Source organism: Ammodytes marinus (genome assembly GCF_949987685.1).
Source record: "Ammodytes marinus genome assembly, chromosome: 9".
Lineage (NCBI taxonomy): Eukaryota > Metazoa > Chordata > Actinopteri > Uranoscopiformes > Ammodytidae > Ammodytes > Ammodytes marinus.
Window position 1 is genome coordinate 18,924,692 of NC_137213.1, and position 19,299 is coordinate 18,943,990.

The window sequence follows — 19,299 nt, forward strand, 5'->3', positions numbered from 1 at the left end:
GCTAACCAATTGCGCCACAGAGACGGGCATATCAGGAGTGGTCAATAAGAACTATATGAATTTAATATAGACACGAGATATGACCAGTACAACATATATAGGCCTTCTAGTGAATAATGTTAATCAAACATTCACGAGCGCCACCTTGTGGCAACTACTGTTGAGTCAACTTCAGTCGGGGAGGTGCACTTATCATACTTTAACCGCTAGGAGGCTATCGGCGTATTAATAAGTAGGCCTATATGTCAAAGTGAAGAAAATAAATAAAGCATTTATAAAATGTATTACAAGATAGCAGCTTAAATGTATCGAAAAATTGGTATAGGCTCATAGACCTATTGATATGTGAACAGTGAACTCACTGAATTGTTAACTTTTACTGTGGGACAGCTAGCTTTAAAGGCTAAACCTATCCTGCATGCGCAGACTGGAGCCACGTGGTATTGCCGTTAGCTAGATAAATGATAGACCAATAATTAAACAAAAAAATATTGCACTTGTTAATTAAGTTAGACTTATTTCTGCCAAGCCTTTAAGCGGTGTTATCGGTATGTAACACTGGCACGCGTAAAGGTGTTCGGAGCTAATAAAAAGAGTAAGACAAACCATTAACGAGCTCAAATAGGTTAAACATTTATAATAACATGCAAGGATGGAACTCACCTTTCTGCCAAGCCTTTAGCGGTGTTATCGGTAGGCTACGTAACACTGGCACGCGTAAAGGTGTTCGGAGCTAATAAAACGAGTAAGAGTAAGACAAACCATTAACGAGCTCAAATAGGTTAAACATTTATAATAACATGCAAGGATAGAACTCACCTCTGACTTAAACAAAACAAAAAACTACATTCCTCGTGACCACAGACAAAGATGTAAAAGTTGGGAGCCGTAAGGAAAATGTATCAAGTGTAATGCATTAAATGAACTATTATTGGCCTATGCGGACCCTCCCTTCGCAAATCAGAGCAGAGGAGAGAATATTGTAAAAGCACAATTAAGCAATAACCTACGAGACTGTGCCATGCCGGTCTGGGCCACTAGATGGCACTGTGGTATAATAAAAAAAAGCATGATTTCATAGTCAGTTATTACCTTTTATACATAGTCTGTCTATCAATGGTAAGGCCTATGTGGGCTGCGGACAAATTTAATCGAAAAATCCATTAGATTTTTTTTTTGCTCTGCTCCATGTTACAGAAATAGATAAAGTAAAGCCTCAATAATGATCAAAATAGAATTTTCAAAAGGTGCATCTATAACATGTGCTTTAAGTTTTTAGTTTACCAGAACACTTTAAATGGACTATGAATTATGATTTAAAAGATTAAAGGATTTAAAATATTATTAAAGGCTTGAATAAAGAGAGACAGACAAAAAATAGTAAAATTATGACTTTATTCCCTGCATTTAAATATCTACCATGTAGCCTAATGCCACCATTTCTTTATTGTACAATATTAAACAACATAACATTACATTACCTACCTACTTTTTATATTTTGTTTTGCTATTGTTACCAAACATGTGCTTCGAAAACTTATAAAAAACTTATTGAAAGCTAAATAAAAAAAGTGTAAACTATCTGCAGTACAACAATATCAGGTAGGCACTGAACTCTTCCATGATCCCTCGACTTTACTTCACACAGTCTACCATCCATGTCCATAGAGAAACAGTTTATCAAGTGTGTCCAAATCACTACTAGGCCTACTGAACAATGACTTAAGTGCACAGTGCACAGCAGTGGCCCCAGTGACCTAATGGTTAAGGCTGCGTCCTTCACCAGGGATCTTGGGTCCGAGGCTCATCCGGGGGTGGGTACTAGTGGATATGTGCTCAGTCCATAACCCACAGTTTTATAGGTCGTAACTACCCTCTGCTACTTCAGCATTTTTACTAAGACTAATGATTAAACTTTACACACATGATTCCACTCTCCATTAAATGTGTAGCACAGTGGCATCAACATACAGGAACTGTAGTAAAGATATGAATGGAACACATGCACCCAATATCCCTCAACATGTGTAAACCATCACTTCTTCATTTTGAGATGGCGAGAGTGGGACTTCCTGTAAGATATCATCATCAGACTTTACTGAGCTTTACGCATTCTGTCGGCCACAGATGCCCTGTGGTTGGTCAAGTTATTTAGGACACAACTGTTGGTCAGCATAGACAGTTTGGAGTTCAGGGTGTCTTTACTTTTCTCCCAAGAATAATCTTCTCCTCCTTGATCCTCATTTTCCTCTCCTCCTTTATCGTCCTGTTCCTCGTCCACCTCACTCTCCTCATCACTGCGTTCATCTTTTTCAAGCTGGAGACAGAAGCATATACAGGGTTAAACATGTAGGCTATGACAAATCAGAAAAAAGTTGTTGAATCATAGAGGTCTTTTCCATTCTTCTCCATTTGAAAGCTTAAATTCCATGATGCAAATACTAGGCAGATATGCCCTGCTACAGTTCATTTGAGCTATACTGCTAATTCTCACCTTCCCTTTCAGGAACTTATAGACCATGCGTAAGATGAGTCCAGCCCAGAAGATGTGAAGAGCCTGCAGCACCATCAACAGGATGTTGAAAAAGTAGTAGCCAGTAAAAGGTTCAAAGGTCTCCATGGAGAGTACCATGGTGGTATAGATGATTCTGTAAATAATCAAATAATTAGTGTTAAATTGCAACAAAAAAAAAACGTTTCTGAACAGACCTTAACAAACTTTGTATAAACATCTAAAGAGCTAAACTCACTTGCTGGGGAAAATAGCCAGTCGAGTCACAAGGAAGACCACAGCGAACACTACAAACAGCGTATCACACGTCTTCCTCCAGCCAGAGCCGTAGTTGAACATTTTGGCAGACTGCAAAAATACAAATTATTACATAGATCAAACAAATACAAAACATATTTGATGCCAAATGTGAAACAATCTCACCTCTTTGGAAAAGAACAAAAAACATTAGTTAAGTATTATGCAAAAATAAATAAGCCAAGACAGGGGATTAGGGCAACAAATAAACAGGAAGAACATAGTCCCTAATGTCAGCTCAGTCCACAATGAGTTCCCACTTAGTTTGGACCAAGGCTATGTAGAAACGTCACCAGCATCAATCATATTTATTTATAATTGCCTTAGCCATTGTTGTTTCTTTGGCCTTTTTATGTTACTGACACTACAGAATCCAATTCAGCACAAATAGAATTTAAAAAAATCTTTGTTACTTAGCTTTTCTCGTACGTTTCAGTTGTTATGTACAGATGTTGGAAAGTTGCCTCAGGCAGCTTAAGTACTTTAAGCTATGATGAATTAGTGACAGGGCCAGCCTGCTGAAATTAGTTGAGAATCCTGCACTACGGAGAGACCAGACCAGCTATTTATTTTATTAGAACAGCCTCAAACACAGCCTGACAGACAAGTTCAGGTGAATCCGTAGTGAGGTGCTCTGAATAGATTAATTAAATGTGTAAAGTCCCTCGTGGCTATGGCCCTTGAGTCTGAATAGACAAACAGGACTCTAAATGTACAAGATGTTCATTTGAGTCTTGCCAGATACATAAAAGCAACGTCTCCTACGTTTAAAAAAAGGAAATTCTTAGTCTTATCAATCCGTATTAGCAAAGTGGGAGAGTCTGTGAGATTAAAGTTACCTCTAGCAGGATGTCGGAGGAGTCATGGAGCAGCATCACCAAGGTGCCAATGCGAATGTAGTTGGCGCAGTAGGAGAAACTGAGCAGGAAGATGGTGGCCAAATGGTGGATCACTTGCTCTTTAAAATCCTGGCAAACCACCACTTAGTTACGGTAAAAAAAACACCTTTAAATGGCAACAGAAAAATTCAAATTCCTGCTCTCATAGTAATGTATTAATAGGTTTGCAAAGGGTGGAAAGTTTCCGGTAAATTTACGGAAACTTTCCACGGGAACTTTCGCTCGGGAATTTTGGGAATATTCAAAATTGGGAATTATAGGAATTAACTAAATGGCGGTCATTTAAATGATTTTTTTTCATATACAAACATTAATCTAAACATATAAACTTTATGTTTTGTCATAGGCAGACATCCATGCAAACTTATACAATAAAAAAAACATTACATTTGAACAGATTTATTTGTAAGTAGAACTTTATAAAGTTTTGATTATTTTATGAACAATCAATAATTTCACTGAACAACAAAAAGATGAATGTTGAGTAAAATATTACGTAGTTGAAAAAACTGCTTTTTACAGTCTAGAACGTTTGCCATGACTGAAATAACATAGTTAAAAGGATTTAGTGCATTTGGGTTGCTTTAAATTGAGTAAATTCCCGTTTATTCCCGTTAATTCCCAAAATTCCTGTTAATTCCCATAAATTCCCATAAATTCCCATGGAAAGTTTCCACCTTTGAAAATTCCCGGAATTTTGCAACCCTATGTATTAACCATGTGTGATAAATGCAAATCAGTAAGCAGTAAGCAGAGAATATGACGGAGCTGCAACAAACATAAGCCTACTTCCTTCACTTGTGTCTTTCTCTAACGGGCAAATGTGTAGTTTTTTTGTGTGGCAATGTAGGTTTGGAATCTCCCGAGGGAATCATGAATGAATGTTGTAGTCCTCACCTTCCTCTTGACGTCCACGGAGATCCGTAGCAGCAAAGAGCCATAGAAACCCAACTCCAGCATGTAGTACCAGTAATGAGCGCTCTCCATAGGCTGAGGACAAAAACATTATTCAAAAGTAAAAGAAAAAGCTATTTAAACACTTGACATTGACTGGTGACAAAAAAATGGAGCAATGTCAGCTAACACTGGTTAACATAAAGGAACAACTGGATAGCTGTAAAAAAAAACATGGGTAAGTAGGCTACACTTTGTCACTGTATTGGCCACTTTAACCAGGACTTGGCCTTGATGGTATGCACTCTACTGGATGAACCGCCAAGGTGTCCCCAACTTTATGGATTTAATGGGTTAGCAGTTAACTATATTGATAATCAATAAGTCATCTTTGAAAAAATAATGCTAGGCTCTCAAATGTGAATTTTTGCTGTTTTTTGTGGACTTCCGTTATATTAAACTGAATTTCTTTAGGGTTTGGACCAAAAAGAAAATTTGAAAAACAGGCAATGAACACTTTTACACCATCAATAAAAGATGACCTCAGCAAAAGGATTGAAGTGTCAGCATTACTGCCACTGAACAGTCTATTGTCAAGTTGTACATTGTATGTATAGCAGAGTGGCGCAGCGGAAGCGTGCTGGGCCCATAACCCAGAGGTCGATGGATCGAAACCATCCTCTGCTAAGTCAGTATTTTCATCAAGAAACTGAACATATTGTTCTTTCCCACCTAACCAGGGCATTTCCTGATCTCGTTCTCTACTCATTGAGATGAATGTTTGATATGTTGAGATTGAACAGGCCACATACAAGGCCACTTCACACTTTGCATTGTCACAGACAAACTGAACTGAGCTGAGAACTGCTAAGTTGGTCTCTAAATGCCATTGACCGCGTGTTGAAAACACGCGTCTGTTTGTTTTATTTTTATTTTTTTATTGTTTGTTTTATTTTTTATTTTTTAAATTTTCTGAAACAATAACTGTGTATCTGTGTATCTAAATCCGAATCTGATGAAAATGGGGGCGGGACCTGATAAGCCTTTGGCTTCTTCCGTCACCCTTCGGACAACACAAAGTAAGATGTATGAATATACTGTATGAAAGAGAAAATTGGGTATTGTGTGGAATTGTCCGAAAGAATGAATGAATGAATGAATGAATGAATAAATAAATAAATAAATAAATAAATAAATAAAAATGTACCCGTAGGATGAGTATATTCCAACAGAATATTCACTGTTCTCTGAGGTATGAATGAATGAGGAAACGGCTTAGTAAGTAAAGCATAACTATTTCCTCTAAAACAAACTTTCCTTTCCTTCAATCTCAGATTTCGGTCAGACAGATCACCACTAACAAGGCTTTCTTTCCTCTTTGTCATAGATGCACATTTTTCAATATAAGAAGACTAAACAAATTTAACAATCAAATAGGAAAATTGTAATAATATCCATTGCATTGGGATATTGAGATCATATCCCGTGATTAATGTGTTTCACCTGAACTGGATATCCCCTCCAACATTCCCTGCAGTCCCAGAACCACGGCCTCTGGAGAAAAGATGTGGAAAAAGGGTTGAACACAAAGCTGTACCAGTGCAAATGTACAACATCATTAAGTTATAAATACACACACAAACTATTGGATTATGTTAATGAGCTCTGAAGTTTAAAGCAATAGCAGTGTTTTGTTAGCATGTTATTATTACATAAAGCTTCTTTTGAACGTGCACTCACATCCATCAAACATGCCAGTCCTCCCGTGAAGGCAGTGAGGTAGAAAAAGAACCTCCAACTGCAAAGTGAAACACTTGAGATCAGAAATGTTTGAACACTGCAAACAAAAGGAGCTTTAGAATTGTGCAGTCTAATGTTTTGCTGAAACTTGCAGCGTGTTGTTGCGGTAGGTGCTCTTGAGGGAAGTCATCTGTAACAATGAAAGGGTTTTCGAGGTAGAAAGCACTTACGCAGCCTCACCGAACTTCTTGGTCAGACAGGGCCGGTCTTGGTTCCTGCGTAGTCTGAACCAGGTCTCGATCTGCCTCTGGGTTTTGCCGCACAGCGACATCAAACTAACAATTTCACTCTAATAAAAAACATAGGGAGGAGATATCAATGGGATGGGGTGGGATGCAATACACACTCAGGTGTTACGTTACTTCTAAAGGTTTCACCATTCATAAGTGTTGGTACTGTAAGTGAAGTACTCTTTGGCCCTTCTGCTGTTGTTTTTAATGTCTCCTCAAGAAACATAAGGATCATCTGCAGGTTAGACAAACAGGCCTGCAGGGATTAATTAAGTTTGGTCATTGTTATGCAGTAAAGCCTATTTATATATTTTGGTATAATTTTATACATTAAAGGCAAGCAGACGTGAATGATCTTTTTTGAAAGCACTTTGAGTTTATCAAAAAAATTGAGAGTAAACAATGAGTGTGTGTACAAGGGATTTTTCTAATCCTCGGAGGCAGGGGCAGCTACCTTAATGCAGGAAAACCCCTGTGTACGACTGCATGGTGGTGTTTTCCCACAGGCTGAATTTTCCAGGATCAAGGTTATCATCACAACACACATAACGTTATCCCACCAACAACTAGGATGGTAGGATGGCCTAGAGGAAAGGTGGCCGACCAGTAACCATGATGTCGCTGGTTCGATCCCCGGCACTGGACAGGAAGGGTGTTAGTTGTAAAACTAGCAGAGGCTGGTATTATGTCTACGGTGCCCACCATTTCTACCATTGGGTCCTTGAGCAAGACACTTAACCCCAAACTGCTCCAGTGGTGCTGGACCCCCTCCAAACTGTGGTAATTTGAGAGGGGATATGCGAAAAGACACATTTCAATGTAACCATTTACTAATAACTTAACTAACAAGAGGAAGTCGATGCTTGAACTGAACACTTGAGAAATTAAACAAAACTTTATTCCTCCGGATAAAATAAAAATGTGCTTCAAATAAAGGTGAGCTGTTTCAGGGCTGTACGCTTATTTTTTTAGGTGGTAGCACCGGTGCTAGCAAGCAAAAAAATTCAGTAGCACAAAAATAAATTTGGTAGCACACAAAGTAGGCTATTGAAAACTTGCATAACCTTAACCCTTGCATTTTGCTCTAATTACCTTTGAGCATGTCATCCTGGTCTCATTTGAGATTCACAATTAATATGATGCAGTAATAATTGTAGAAAAATGAATAGGGGTGCACTGATTGCAATTTAGAAAAAAGAATCTAACCTGCCAATTGCAATTTTTTGCTGATTCAGAATTATTATTATAATGTCCTTCTGTTAATTAAAACCAAACTTTAAAACATTAAACATAGCCTATTAAATAAATAAGTATACATATTGGTACAATTTAGGATAAATTAAATAGGTTGTTGTGAATGTGTTGGGAGTAGCTTTTCAGTGGCTTATTTAAAACTTTGTTTAAATAGACTAGGATACTGTTGACTGCTCTCTGCAGCTGAAGGAGTTGCCTTTCAAGTTAGAAAAAAGCGCTAACTTCCTGTTCTTACTGGCTTCAAAATAAAAGTCAACTCACGTTTGTCTAGTAACAGGCTTTTAATGTGAAGGCGCACAGGAAATGTTCTGTTTGTACACGCGCTAACTTAACTGCGGTAATGTGCCGTCTCCTTCCGGTAATTGCCGTTGAAGCCGTGAAGTTTTTATACCTAGAATCGCTGCATGAACACAGATCCCGAGCACACATCTTTCACCAGCCAAATTGAAGGGTGGACTCAATAACTTACTTGCCTTAGACTCATTTACCCGCAGTGTTAATGTAGAGCCCTCTTAAGCAGTGTTGTGCATCTGACCTCTGTGTTTTAAAGACAGCCTCTCCTCATTATCAACCTGTCGCACGAGTGCGAAAGGATTCGTATTCATCATCGCACGTGATCAATTTCAGTAGCAAATGCGATCAAAACTGTCGCACTGTACAGCCCTGTGTTTGTATGTGCTTCAAATAAAGGTGAGCAGCTTGTATGCTGAGGCCTTTTCAGACATACCTGTGTCGGCTGTCTACTCCTCTGGGTGTAAAAAGACTCCAGCTTAGGGAAGGGGGCGGCACTCACTTGCAATCTATTCTTCACCCCCAAACATCTGCCAATGGGTGGGGCAACGAACCTGGGGGCAAGGTGAACAAAAGACAGCGTACACAAATGATGATTTAACACCTACTGTGGAAGAGTCAGGGTGCCGCCCTGCGGTCTTTTAGCTATAGGTAAGCTACTGCACACAATGAAACATCGAACAGTCAGTCAACAAAACAAACACATTACAACTGGGACAACTGAAGGTTGTACTGTATGATTTTTGGCCGGTAACAGAGCTGAGTGTGTGTGTGTGTGTGTGTGTGTGTGTGTGTGTGTGTGTGTGTGTGTGTGTGTGTGTGTGTGTGTGTGTGTGTGTGTGTGTGTGCGTGCGTGTGTATGTGTGTGTTTCATTCTTCACTCCTGAATGTTACAGCAGTAAACAAACTGGAGATACAATCGTAAACCCTTATAGACAACCTGTGTGTGTGTGTGTGTGTGTGTGTGTGCGCGTGAGTGCGTGCGTGTGTGTTTGTGGGTGTGTGTGTGTGTGTGTTTGCATAAAAAGTGCCTATGCAGCTTGTTTGCATACATAATATGCCTGCAGCACCTTTCAATCTGTTACCTATAGTTGTCTTTTTCAAGTTGATGACTGGGCATGTGTTATGTTAGATTAGAGTTGAGTTTAAAACTAAATGCCATCATTAGATGAGGAAAAAGGCATTTCATGCAAACAGAATCCTCCATTTAGTCAAGCACATGTGTATTTATCTCCCTCTCCCTCCCTTCGGGCAAAATAATATTGACTTTTTCGTCTGTGATCGTAAAACCTCAGATGACTGTGTCTGTTAAACTAGGATTGTAGGCATTACTTCAGGTTAGTCAACACATGACTGCCAGAGATGGCAATGGCACATCAGCCAGATCTTTGCAGGAACAAGAAAGCAAGCGTGTTTTACCTCTCAAACACGTAGCGGAGGGCCACAAAGCCCAGTGCGAGGGGCAGAGCTATGAGAAGGTCCTCGGGTAGCGGGCGCTCAGACCCTGCCAGCTGTTCCATGTCCCTCCATGTCACACCAGGAGGGAGCCAGTAGTCCTCCCTCCATACCTCAGGCAGCAGCTCCATTCTGCTGTGGATGGACAGCAGGAGGCGAAGAAGAAAACTTTTAGAATGGCGAAGATGGTGTTTTAAACGCATGGTTACGCATGGCCTCAGCCCGACCAAATGTCACTTCATCTAGGTAGAGTCAATCGGGGATGGAGGGTGTTCGGTTTTGGAAGGGGGAGGGACAGAGTTTTCTGAATCCCTTTTTTCTTTGTTTGTTTGTGTGTGTGTGTGTGTGTGTGTGTGTGTGTGTGTGTGTTATTACTGACAACAGGTAGGGTGGCTTGTGTGAGAGACACCAAAAACATGAGCGCTTATGGAAAAAAACAAGTGTTATATTTCCCATCTGTTCCTGCCTCAACTGAGAAAAAGTAAATCAAAATAGTTTATCATTAGCCTATTACATTGTTATAAAAGCTGTTTATATTATAATACGTTTAACATGATTTAGGAATATAACTATGTTAGTAAGCCCATAAAAAAACCTTTCAAGTAGGCTAGTTCACAAAGCTGTGAAACAATAATCCCTAAAAATACGAGTAGACAATAAGAAACTATGAGCCAAATAGGCCTTCACGTCGCTACAGGGGTATAACATCGTTATAGGCTATACCGGGGGTCACTAACAGGCGGACCGCGGTCCGGGTCCGGACCCAGACGCCGTCCTATACGGACCCGGACCTGTAGTCAATCAATTATTTAAGTATTTAAAATTTTGACGGGGCGCTTCTATTTTGACCGGCGCAGCTTTTCTAGACTTTACGGTACTGGTTTCGCGAATCAGGAAATGCTTTCGAGTTAAGCCATCCCGCCTCCTGCTACTCAGGCAGCCAATCGAATCTGCATTCCCGGCTCAGGCTGGCTCACAGACAGAGACAGTGAGCTATCATGCGAGAGATGTCAGAGAGAAGTGCAAGAATTACGAGAATTTCAGCGAAATAAGTCAGATTAGAGTGAGAAAGACAGCGGGAGGAGAGTGAGAGACAGCTTTCTCTCTCGCTCGCCCGCTCGCTCACCGGCTCCGTGTGTCGCGAGCGAGTTAACGAGCGATCAACAGCTGAGTTTTTTCCTATTATTTACTATCTATGGTTTTTTCCCCTTTTGTAAGACTGGTGAAAACCGGTCAAGGTGCAATCATGTGGACTCTCTATTACCCTGATGTAGACCTATGTGTGAATGACACAGACATAAGATTGACATAATCACCAATCGCCAGCAGCACTGCATCTACTGCCCACAACAGCAACAGGAAAAACATTATTTAAAAAAAAAAATTGTATGTAGTTACAATTATCTACATTTTAAGTTTTACATATTCTTAGTAATGGCAGAATTTATAAATACAGGTTAATTTTTTAGCAAGATATTTGGCAGTAGCCCCCACTAACATTAGCGAAAGCTAGTGGTCATCCGTCCCTCAGTCCAGTTATCTGGCTGCTAGCAAGTTATGTTGTTTTGTTAATTTTTCTATTCATCTTCTTAACTATATTAAATGTTGACCTTTTCTTTTATTATTTTCCCCAGAATGCACCAGAATGCTCCGATTACATTCTAAAAACACAAAAAAAAATTACTGGGGGGGAAACCCCCAGACCCCCTACAGGGGTTTAGTTTCTGACATGTCACTTTTTCAGAGCTTTTCAAAATTGCAAAATAAAAATCCAGTATTAGACAAAGTGGGAGATTACTATGTTAAACAAACATAGTAGGTATAGTGAAGTTTAGAAATGATACATTGAAAATATTTCTCAAAATTATTTAATTTTTCAAAAATGAATTATATATTTTATCTTTATTTTAAGATTATTATTATATTTATTTTCACCATTTTATTTTTAAATGCAGCCCTTCTCTATGAAGAGATTAGTTTCAGTTGAGTCACTTAAATAATACATATATCTTCAGTATTATATATCTATAATTATTTAAAAGTGAGAATAAATATTGTTGAAATGTTTTTGAATTGTTCTTTCTATATTGATCTGACAGTCAGTTGTTAATTACATGCAGACGTTGATACAACTACTAGGCTACTTCACTATATATCACACTGAATCACAACGCAAGTTAGACATTATGATGTTCCGGACCTTTTCTTGAGGACATTTTCTCTAACTGGACCTATTTGAATTTTAGTTGAATACCCCTGGGCTATACAATTAGGCTATATTGAAAACCATACTGTAAACAAAAGGCAGTGCAGCCAGAAGTAGCCTACACAGCATATTAATTTCCACCATCAAACAACACACACAGTTGAAATTAAACTGCTGAAATAAATGTGCTACAGAAGAGAAACTCACCTGGCGGCAGCTCTGTGGAAATGATGAAGGGATCCAACTCTGATGACAAGAGGATAAAATCCACCTTAAACTGGGAATTAGTTTGAGCCTTATTTGGCTGTGTGGATGCGCATCGGTACTGTATCCTAACGACTACACCAGATAGGAAAGGTCGCTCAGTCAACACGGCTCAGCTGTCAAGTGAGGCACGACGAAGAGACAATGAGGCTGTTGATTTCAAAATAATAGCCGTCTGTAGCGACCGTTGCATGAGAAAAAAAAGTAGGCCTATGTTTTTGTTTTTAAAAAACACTTTTCCCGAAGACACGACAACACAAACTATAGCCTTTAGGCCTACATATTTCAGAAATGTATGGTGCTGAATACGAGGAAATATCTACATAGGCCTAAGTGAAACAGTTTCCACTTTCCAAAGTAAAACACCAATTTAGACTAGACTAGCCTAATATAATTTGTTCTTCATGTCGCTCCGTTATTCTGTGCAGCCAATCCACAGTAATTGCTCCGACAGCAGGTAGGCTATATGAATATTAGGCAACTACCTTTATTCTGAAGATTTCCGACATATTTTATGTTTCTTGTAACAGGATGTCGTAACTTGACGTTTGAGTAGGCTAATGAGACACCTGGGGCGTCTCCTGCTCAAAGCGACGGTTCACAAGCCATTAACTCAGCATGGTTAACAAACGGTATTGAAACAATGGGCATTGTTGTTGTGAGCTATCCTATTATAGGCTAGCTTTCTGTGTCTCAAACAACTCAATGTTTAGGCAGAAAATGGCGTAATAGGCCTTTAAACCATGTTTCTTTCTAGAAACAAAAATAGGCCTTTATGGAGTAGGCTAAAGTTTAAATTGCAACAGTTAAGCCTTTTAATATAGGCTAGCTAAATCACGGGACTGTCAGGTTTATAACTTAGTGTTACCAGCAGTAACTATGTAGCCTTATATTTAAATATTTTTTAAATTGGTGCATGTAAAACAGTTTGAACTGGCTTTCATGTTGAATTCACAAGCATAGTTTGATGCTTCTCCTGGTCTGCTGTGCCTGTGTAGCATGTGGTGGCTAATGCTAGCTAATATGAGAAAACGTTATAGGCTATTGCTGTGTAACTAGGCTACCTGACAACACAGACTTTATGAGCTTTCTCTGCTTGAGCCATTGTTATGCTTTGTAGGCATTTAGCCTAAGCATTATTGGCCCATTGTTGCCAGGCTACCTGTGGCCCCATTAGCAGCTTTTCTGCTAAATGTAGCCTAATGGCGCTTTTCCACCGCAAATGTAGCTCGACTCGACTCAACTCGACTCAGTTTAACTTGGTTTGGTAGCAGCACGGGTCGTTTTCCACCGAAAATAGTACCTCCTGAACGTGGGCGGGGTTGTCGTAGGGGCTGAAAGCCAACTCCGGAGTCAAGTAGCAAAGCAGAAATTACGAGCAGTTGTTGCACTATTAACTGAACCAACCGCCAAAAACACGGATGAGAAATGTTTAAGAAAATACTCCCCTTGTATCTGTTTGCTAAAAGAAGTAGAATAATATTGCTACGGGCCGTTAAAAGGGTAGGGTTTGTGTCCTGATGTGTGACTGCCACACAGCTGTAGGGATGCGTCACGTACATCCCTATGCACGTAAACACGGGCATGATAAAGTTGACTGTTAAGTGCTTGTTTCAGGATACGTGTTTTCAAATGCAAGCCGTGTCTCAGCCTGAATATTTTATTGAGGTAATCAGTGCAGTCCGAGGCTTGTAATGTAATCGCTCGCTATCATGTCTGTCCCAGCTTGCTGCTATAGGCTATTTAGCCTAGCTGCTATGTCTCCTCTCGTATGTTCAAAGTAACTTCCCCAACAGCCAACACAACTGGGTGAGCTTAGCGAATATATGGAGAGAAAAAAATCGGGTCTGTGATGCAAATCAAATGAAAGCGAGCCAAAGAAGGCTGCACGCGGCGAGACAAAATACACATAAAAGTCCCGGAGAGTTGTTGAGAATCAAGGGGAGAATAATCAACAGAATGAAGCCGGCAGACGGTAGTCTCTGGCCAATCAGCGGCCGGCCGTCTGCCGACGTCACCTTTTAGCTCGACTCAGCTCGCTTGGACCCTAGAGCAAGGCGATACTAAAAAAGCAGCCGCTAGCAGGTACCAGGTACCATGAAATTGCGGTGGAAACGCCAAAAATGCGAGTTGAGTCGAGTCGAGTCGAGCTGATACCATGCGGTGGAAAAGCGCCATAAGTTAACAGTAGCCTATGGGTATTTATTGGAGTGAATGTATGATTTCAGGGCTCAGTTTGCTCCACTCCTGTTATAACAGTTACACGTTTATGCACAGCCTGCAGATTGACTAAACCAGGAAAGGCTAAACCATTACATTTCCTTATATTCTACCACAAGTTATCAACATGAAATAGTTTATACATCGTCCACAACAAGTATGTAGGCACATTACCATTGACTATTGTGCTCGTGACATAGGCTACTTCTCCTGTTACCACTGTCTAGGAAAGCAGCCGGTAACGCCCACAGCAACAATCCCGGACCCTTCCAGGACTTGATAGTCTGAAGGCAAACACACCTCTTCCAGTGTGTATAATAGCCGTCCCTCTGTACAGCTCATTAACACTGAACAATAGCATGTGCTCTCAACATGCTGTAATACAAACTTTAATAATGATACAAACACGCCCCTATAAAACACACAACAGACACAGACACACACTATTTCTAGATCTGTACCAACAAAAACACAGACACTCACACCAATCCTCCTCCACCACCAACACTGTAGTATTGTCAGGGATAAGCAAGCTGTCTGCTGATAACATCACAACTATTATGCTTAGGAAGTTGGATTTTTATTCAAATCAGTCCGGACCGCAGCCGTGTTATTTCTCACTTTAAATTGTATTTTACAATCATGTATGTTTAATGTGTGTGATAAATGCATGTCAAGGGCTTTGCACTGATTGGGAGAGCTACATTTTACAACAGACCAGAATGAATTGCATGTCTGTGGAGGGTAGGTTTGAAGTGTCTTATGTGCATGGGACTGTAGGATGGAGTTACAAAACCAGGGGAAAAAACAGTGCAGCACACCAAGTAAGGTATTTGCATACTGTATGCACCTGCCCACCTGTGTTTTTTGAGTGTTATTCAAATTAGCTGGCTGAGCCTAAACGTCCTGGGCATCACAAAAACAATATTTTTTAATGTCCTTTAAATTTGACAGTAGAAGTTAAAACATTTTAGAAAGTTTTTGTTAAACGCTATACAACTAAATTATGACAAGTACTGTTACTAACTAATATTTGTATACACTGTCACTGTCATCATGAACTGAGCAATATCTGGCATGAATGTGAGGCCTGGGGTAATGTTTTTCTGTGATCAAAAGCCTTATTTTCATATCTGTGTGCACAAGCGCAAGCATGCGTTAGTATGTGTCTGTGTGTATGTGTGTGTGTGTATACATTATGTGAGGCTGATTGCCTTTGTTGTAGTATCAAGAAGGTAAATTGTCTGAACCCATTGAAGCAAAATCTGTCCTGTTAATTGCCGGACTAATGATGTTGGGGTGTTTGAGTGATCTTCCAGCCATCTATTGGAGCCTGATAAACTGCAAAGGGCTTTAACTAAAGTCTGGCTGTGCACTGTTTGAGCTAAGATTATCGTTAGAGATCACTTGCCCTAGCTAACCCTTGTTACTGACAGTGGTATAAGTATTATAAATATATCAATTGATACAGTGTTGAAAGCTTTTCAGACAAAATAAAAGGATTTAACTGTGGATGCAAGTTGATTCAGGCTTGAATATTGAGTAGGTGCAGAAATGTTGTTATAGCGTGTTCGTGTGGGGGACCTGATATGGATTGAAAAATAGTTTTGGCTTTATTGTTGCGTCATGAATCTCAGAGCATACCCCACCCATTTAAAACACAATTTCTGAAAAGTGTTATAAACTTAAATGATAATAATTGGGTTGAAACATGGGTTGATTTTTTTTTACACAATGCTTACTATAATGCACATAATACCACAAATAACATAGTTTGAAGGCTGTTGTGGATTTACGTTTACAGATGCTTTGACATTCCTTTGGGATGGACAAATTCACCAGCGTTAGTACAATTCTCCCCCAAAGGGGACACAAATCTGAACTCAATGTAATCTCTCCTAAAGTTGTTGACAAATCTCCAAGCTATTGAAGCCAGCTTCATGACTGCAATATAGGAAAACTGATGATTTTTCATGTGTTTCATTTAGTTTCAAAGTGTAAAAAGCACATTGGAGCAATGACTGATACCACGGTGATCATTGGACTCACTTGTAGTTCTCAAAGCTTCCAGAGGAGGTCCCAGCTTATCAGAATAAGAGTGCTCACAAACCAAAGCACAGGACAACCAACTCAACCAGAGAGGATGGAAATATGGGAAAACAATTACGAAGGAATTTCTTTTGTCTTTAATAACTTACTAACTTTAAATTTGGCAACATCTTGTGGAGAGGTTTTCTATTATTAATGTATGTTTCTCTTGTCCTAAACAAGCATTGTGCTGTGGGTATACGCCTCTCAGCGTAGGGATATATTTTATTTGGGGGGGTGGGGGTGTGGGTGATCTGACTCTGGGAGGACCGATCCTCGTAAATCAACCAATTGTGTCTCTTTACGAGCCTCCCATTGATTGTTCAATCGATTTCATTTGCTCTTAATCTTGCCGATATTGATTTTGGGGCAGCATTGAGGAGAGCAGCCTTTGCTCTAGTAAAAACTTTTTGTATGTTTGTGTCTATTGCCGTGTCTTTGTGTGTACTGCAGGCCTGTGAAATACTGAAACATTATAAAATCAAGAAGAGGCAAATGTTATTGTTTTTATTAAAAAACTGGATGCTAATTTAAAGAAACATAAGGAAAATATCTCATTTACAAGCAAGAGTCTACATTGAGGAAATCCGACCATATACACAATAGTCTGATATGAACAAAGAGATTATTTTTGTCACCATTAAGAAAACATACTTTTTTTTTTTTTTTTTTTACAAATCAGTAAAATTTCAGTACTAAACTTTATTTACAAAGAGCAACATTTCAAAGGACCTTACTAGTATGAAATAGACATTACCTCCTATATTTCTACAGGCACTGTTGAACAGTTTTGGCTGGTGCGCTAGACAGGGCCTAAAAGCGAAAAGGATTAGGTGAAGGAAATTGCTGCATTTCATTATCATACGTTTATATGACACGTATTCTGCCAGCGCTTTGACCCTCCACACTGAGCCCTATAAGTAAGCCTCTTAAAGGGATGGTGACAGACAATGGAATAGCACAACCCCCAGAGCAAAATATGTTGTATTGACAATCAAATAAAAACTTCAGCTTTTATGGAATAAACATTTTGGACAGACATCATTTGAAAGAAAATACAGTGATACATATAGAGTCCAAAGCTACATTTTTAGGAGTGTATTTAAAGGATTCCTTGAAATCATAAATGCTTTGGTTGGAGATAAATCGTTTCACCTGAGGATTATCTCATTACGATGCCCATGTGTGGTTCACATAAATAAATTAATAAATGTAAAGGTGCACTATGCAACTTTGGGTGTGTCAGAGAACTGAACATTTTCTAAGGTATACTCTCATAACTGATTAAATAATCTATCCTTACAGGAAAATTGCATCCTGTACACTTGAACACTTTTTGAAGTTAGAATGCTACCTTAAAAGTTACTGTTCACTGTTGTTGTTTACAGCAGCAGGGCCCAAAGTTTTGTTTAAGAAGATATTCTAGCCTTACTTTTGGTTCCAGGTGCCTCCAAAATAATAATATTTAAATGTAATGCTGACAGAAATATTCAATGCTAAGATTAATATTTCGAGAAATGCAAACAATTCCCCTCCCCTAGAAAGTGCAAAGTGTACCTTTAGCAGAAAATCAACACATGGAGGTAATCGTCTTGTCTAAATCTGCAGTAACAGTGCGTATTAGTTCCATCTGAATGACTCTCTTGCCTGCCCTTAAACTCATTTCATTTCTCTTTTATTCAATCAGGACTTCTCTCTCCAGCGGCTCTGCACTCTGTACTATCTATAATTCAGCCCTGCGATTTGAAAAAAACATTATAGAATTATAAAATAACATGATGAACGTTGTGCTGCGATACCGAACATTGTCTTTCCTGCAGTGTCGATCACTCTCAAAGCATCGGTGTAACCTCATACTCAAGTCTCTGATAATACTTTCATTTCTGTAAATTAAAATGGATGCAGTGCTTCTGGTTGTGTTTGCTTCTTTTCTCTCTGTCTTGCCCGCATTCTATCCTTATCTTTTTAATGTTGTTATCTCGACAGCTTGCATTACCCCCCAACCTACCAGCAACAAGTACACTGTCACATGCTGCAATTTCCTTCATTTTCAGGAGATGAAACTTTGGGAAACATAAGCTTATCATCAGGGCACAGGAACAAACACCTTCAGTCCAAAAAAGTCCCTTAAAAGCAGCCTCACATATCTCCAAATTCACTGCTCATCTTTACACCAGTGCATAATCAAACTGCCCTCTGTCCAGTCCCTCTTTGTGGTCGGTCCATGAAGATGCTGGCATGCTGCTGTAAGGGTCCAACAGTATGCGGACACAGCGAACCAGGAGAAAGAGCAGCAGCAGCACGAGCAGGCCCACGAAACACAGTGCCGTCCCCTGCTCAGCGTGTGCTTCCATTGGCTGCAGCACCGTCGGGCCCCTGGGGAACCCTGGCGGAGCAGGAGTGGAGGGCTCGTAGTCCACAACCCAGTAGTTTGTGTCGCTCATCTTGGAAGTCAGAAAAAAAATTGCTGAAATGGTTTACTGTGTGTTTTTTTGCAGTCAGAAGCTATGAGGAAAGGCATTGGCTCCGCAGTGGCATCTTCATTATTGAGTGTGATTTCTAGATCACATAGTGAAATCTCTCCACAGATTGGACTTGGAATGACGCTGTTTTCCCACCGGCCGCATGGGCAAGCAAAGTGGTCCAGCAGGGAACAGCAACAGGGCCAATCAGCAGTGCAAATTAATGAGCCCTCTGGTGAACCGAGCAGCGAGCCCGGGCATGCTCAGTGAGGTTTAATTAGATCTAACTGGCTGATGTTCATATGTCTCCTTATCCCACGTTAGACCCACTTGCTCTCGAGAGAAGGTTCACAATCCAAATTATTTGCAGGGCCCCCTCAGTTCATTTGTCAATAGTTTAAGTGTCATCCAATATCAGCCCTAGAGA

At 39.8% G+C, this 19,299-nt stretch overlaps 2 protein-coding genes across 2 annotated transcripts; both read right to left on the reverse strand.

Annotated features, from left to right (window-relative positions):
* Nucleotides 1-1,530: 1,530 nt before the first annotated feature.
* On the reverse strand, nt 1,531-12,176 carry LOC307255873 (ceramide synthase 2-like). The gene is made up of 11 exons (XM_080034685.1): nt 12,046-12,176; nt 9,597-9,767; nt 8,614-8,731; nt 6,573-6,691; nt 6,343-6,400; nt 6,106-6,156; nt 4,606-4,698; nt 3,649-3,777; nt 2,751-2,860; nt 2,495-2,648; nt 1,531-2,317 (listed from the first exon to the last, which is right to left on the reverse strand). The coding sequence occupies exons 2-11, from the start codon at nt 9,761-9,763 to the stop codon at nt 2,096-2,098; spliced, it is 1,221 nt and encodes a 406-aa protein (XP_079890811.1). The 5' UTR covers nt 9,764-9,767; nt 12,046-12,176; the 3' UTR covers nt 1,531-2,095.
* A 6,402-nt stretch (nt 12,177-18,578) lies between these two features.
* LOC307254997 (cortexin-1-like) lies at nt 18,579-18,854 on the reverse strand (the record flags this gene model as incomplete). The annotated part of the gene is made up of 1 exon (XM_080033591.1): nt 18,579-18,854. The coding sequence occupies one exon, from the start codon at nt 18,852-18,854 to the stop codon at nt 18,579-18,581; it is 276 nt and encodes a 91-aa protein (XP_079889717.1).
* Between the last annotated feature and the right edge of the window lie 445 nt (nt 18,855-19,299).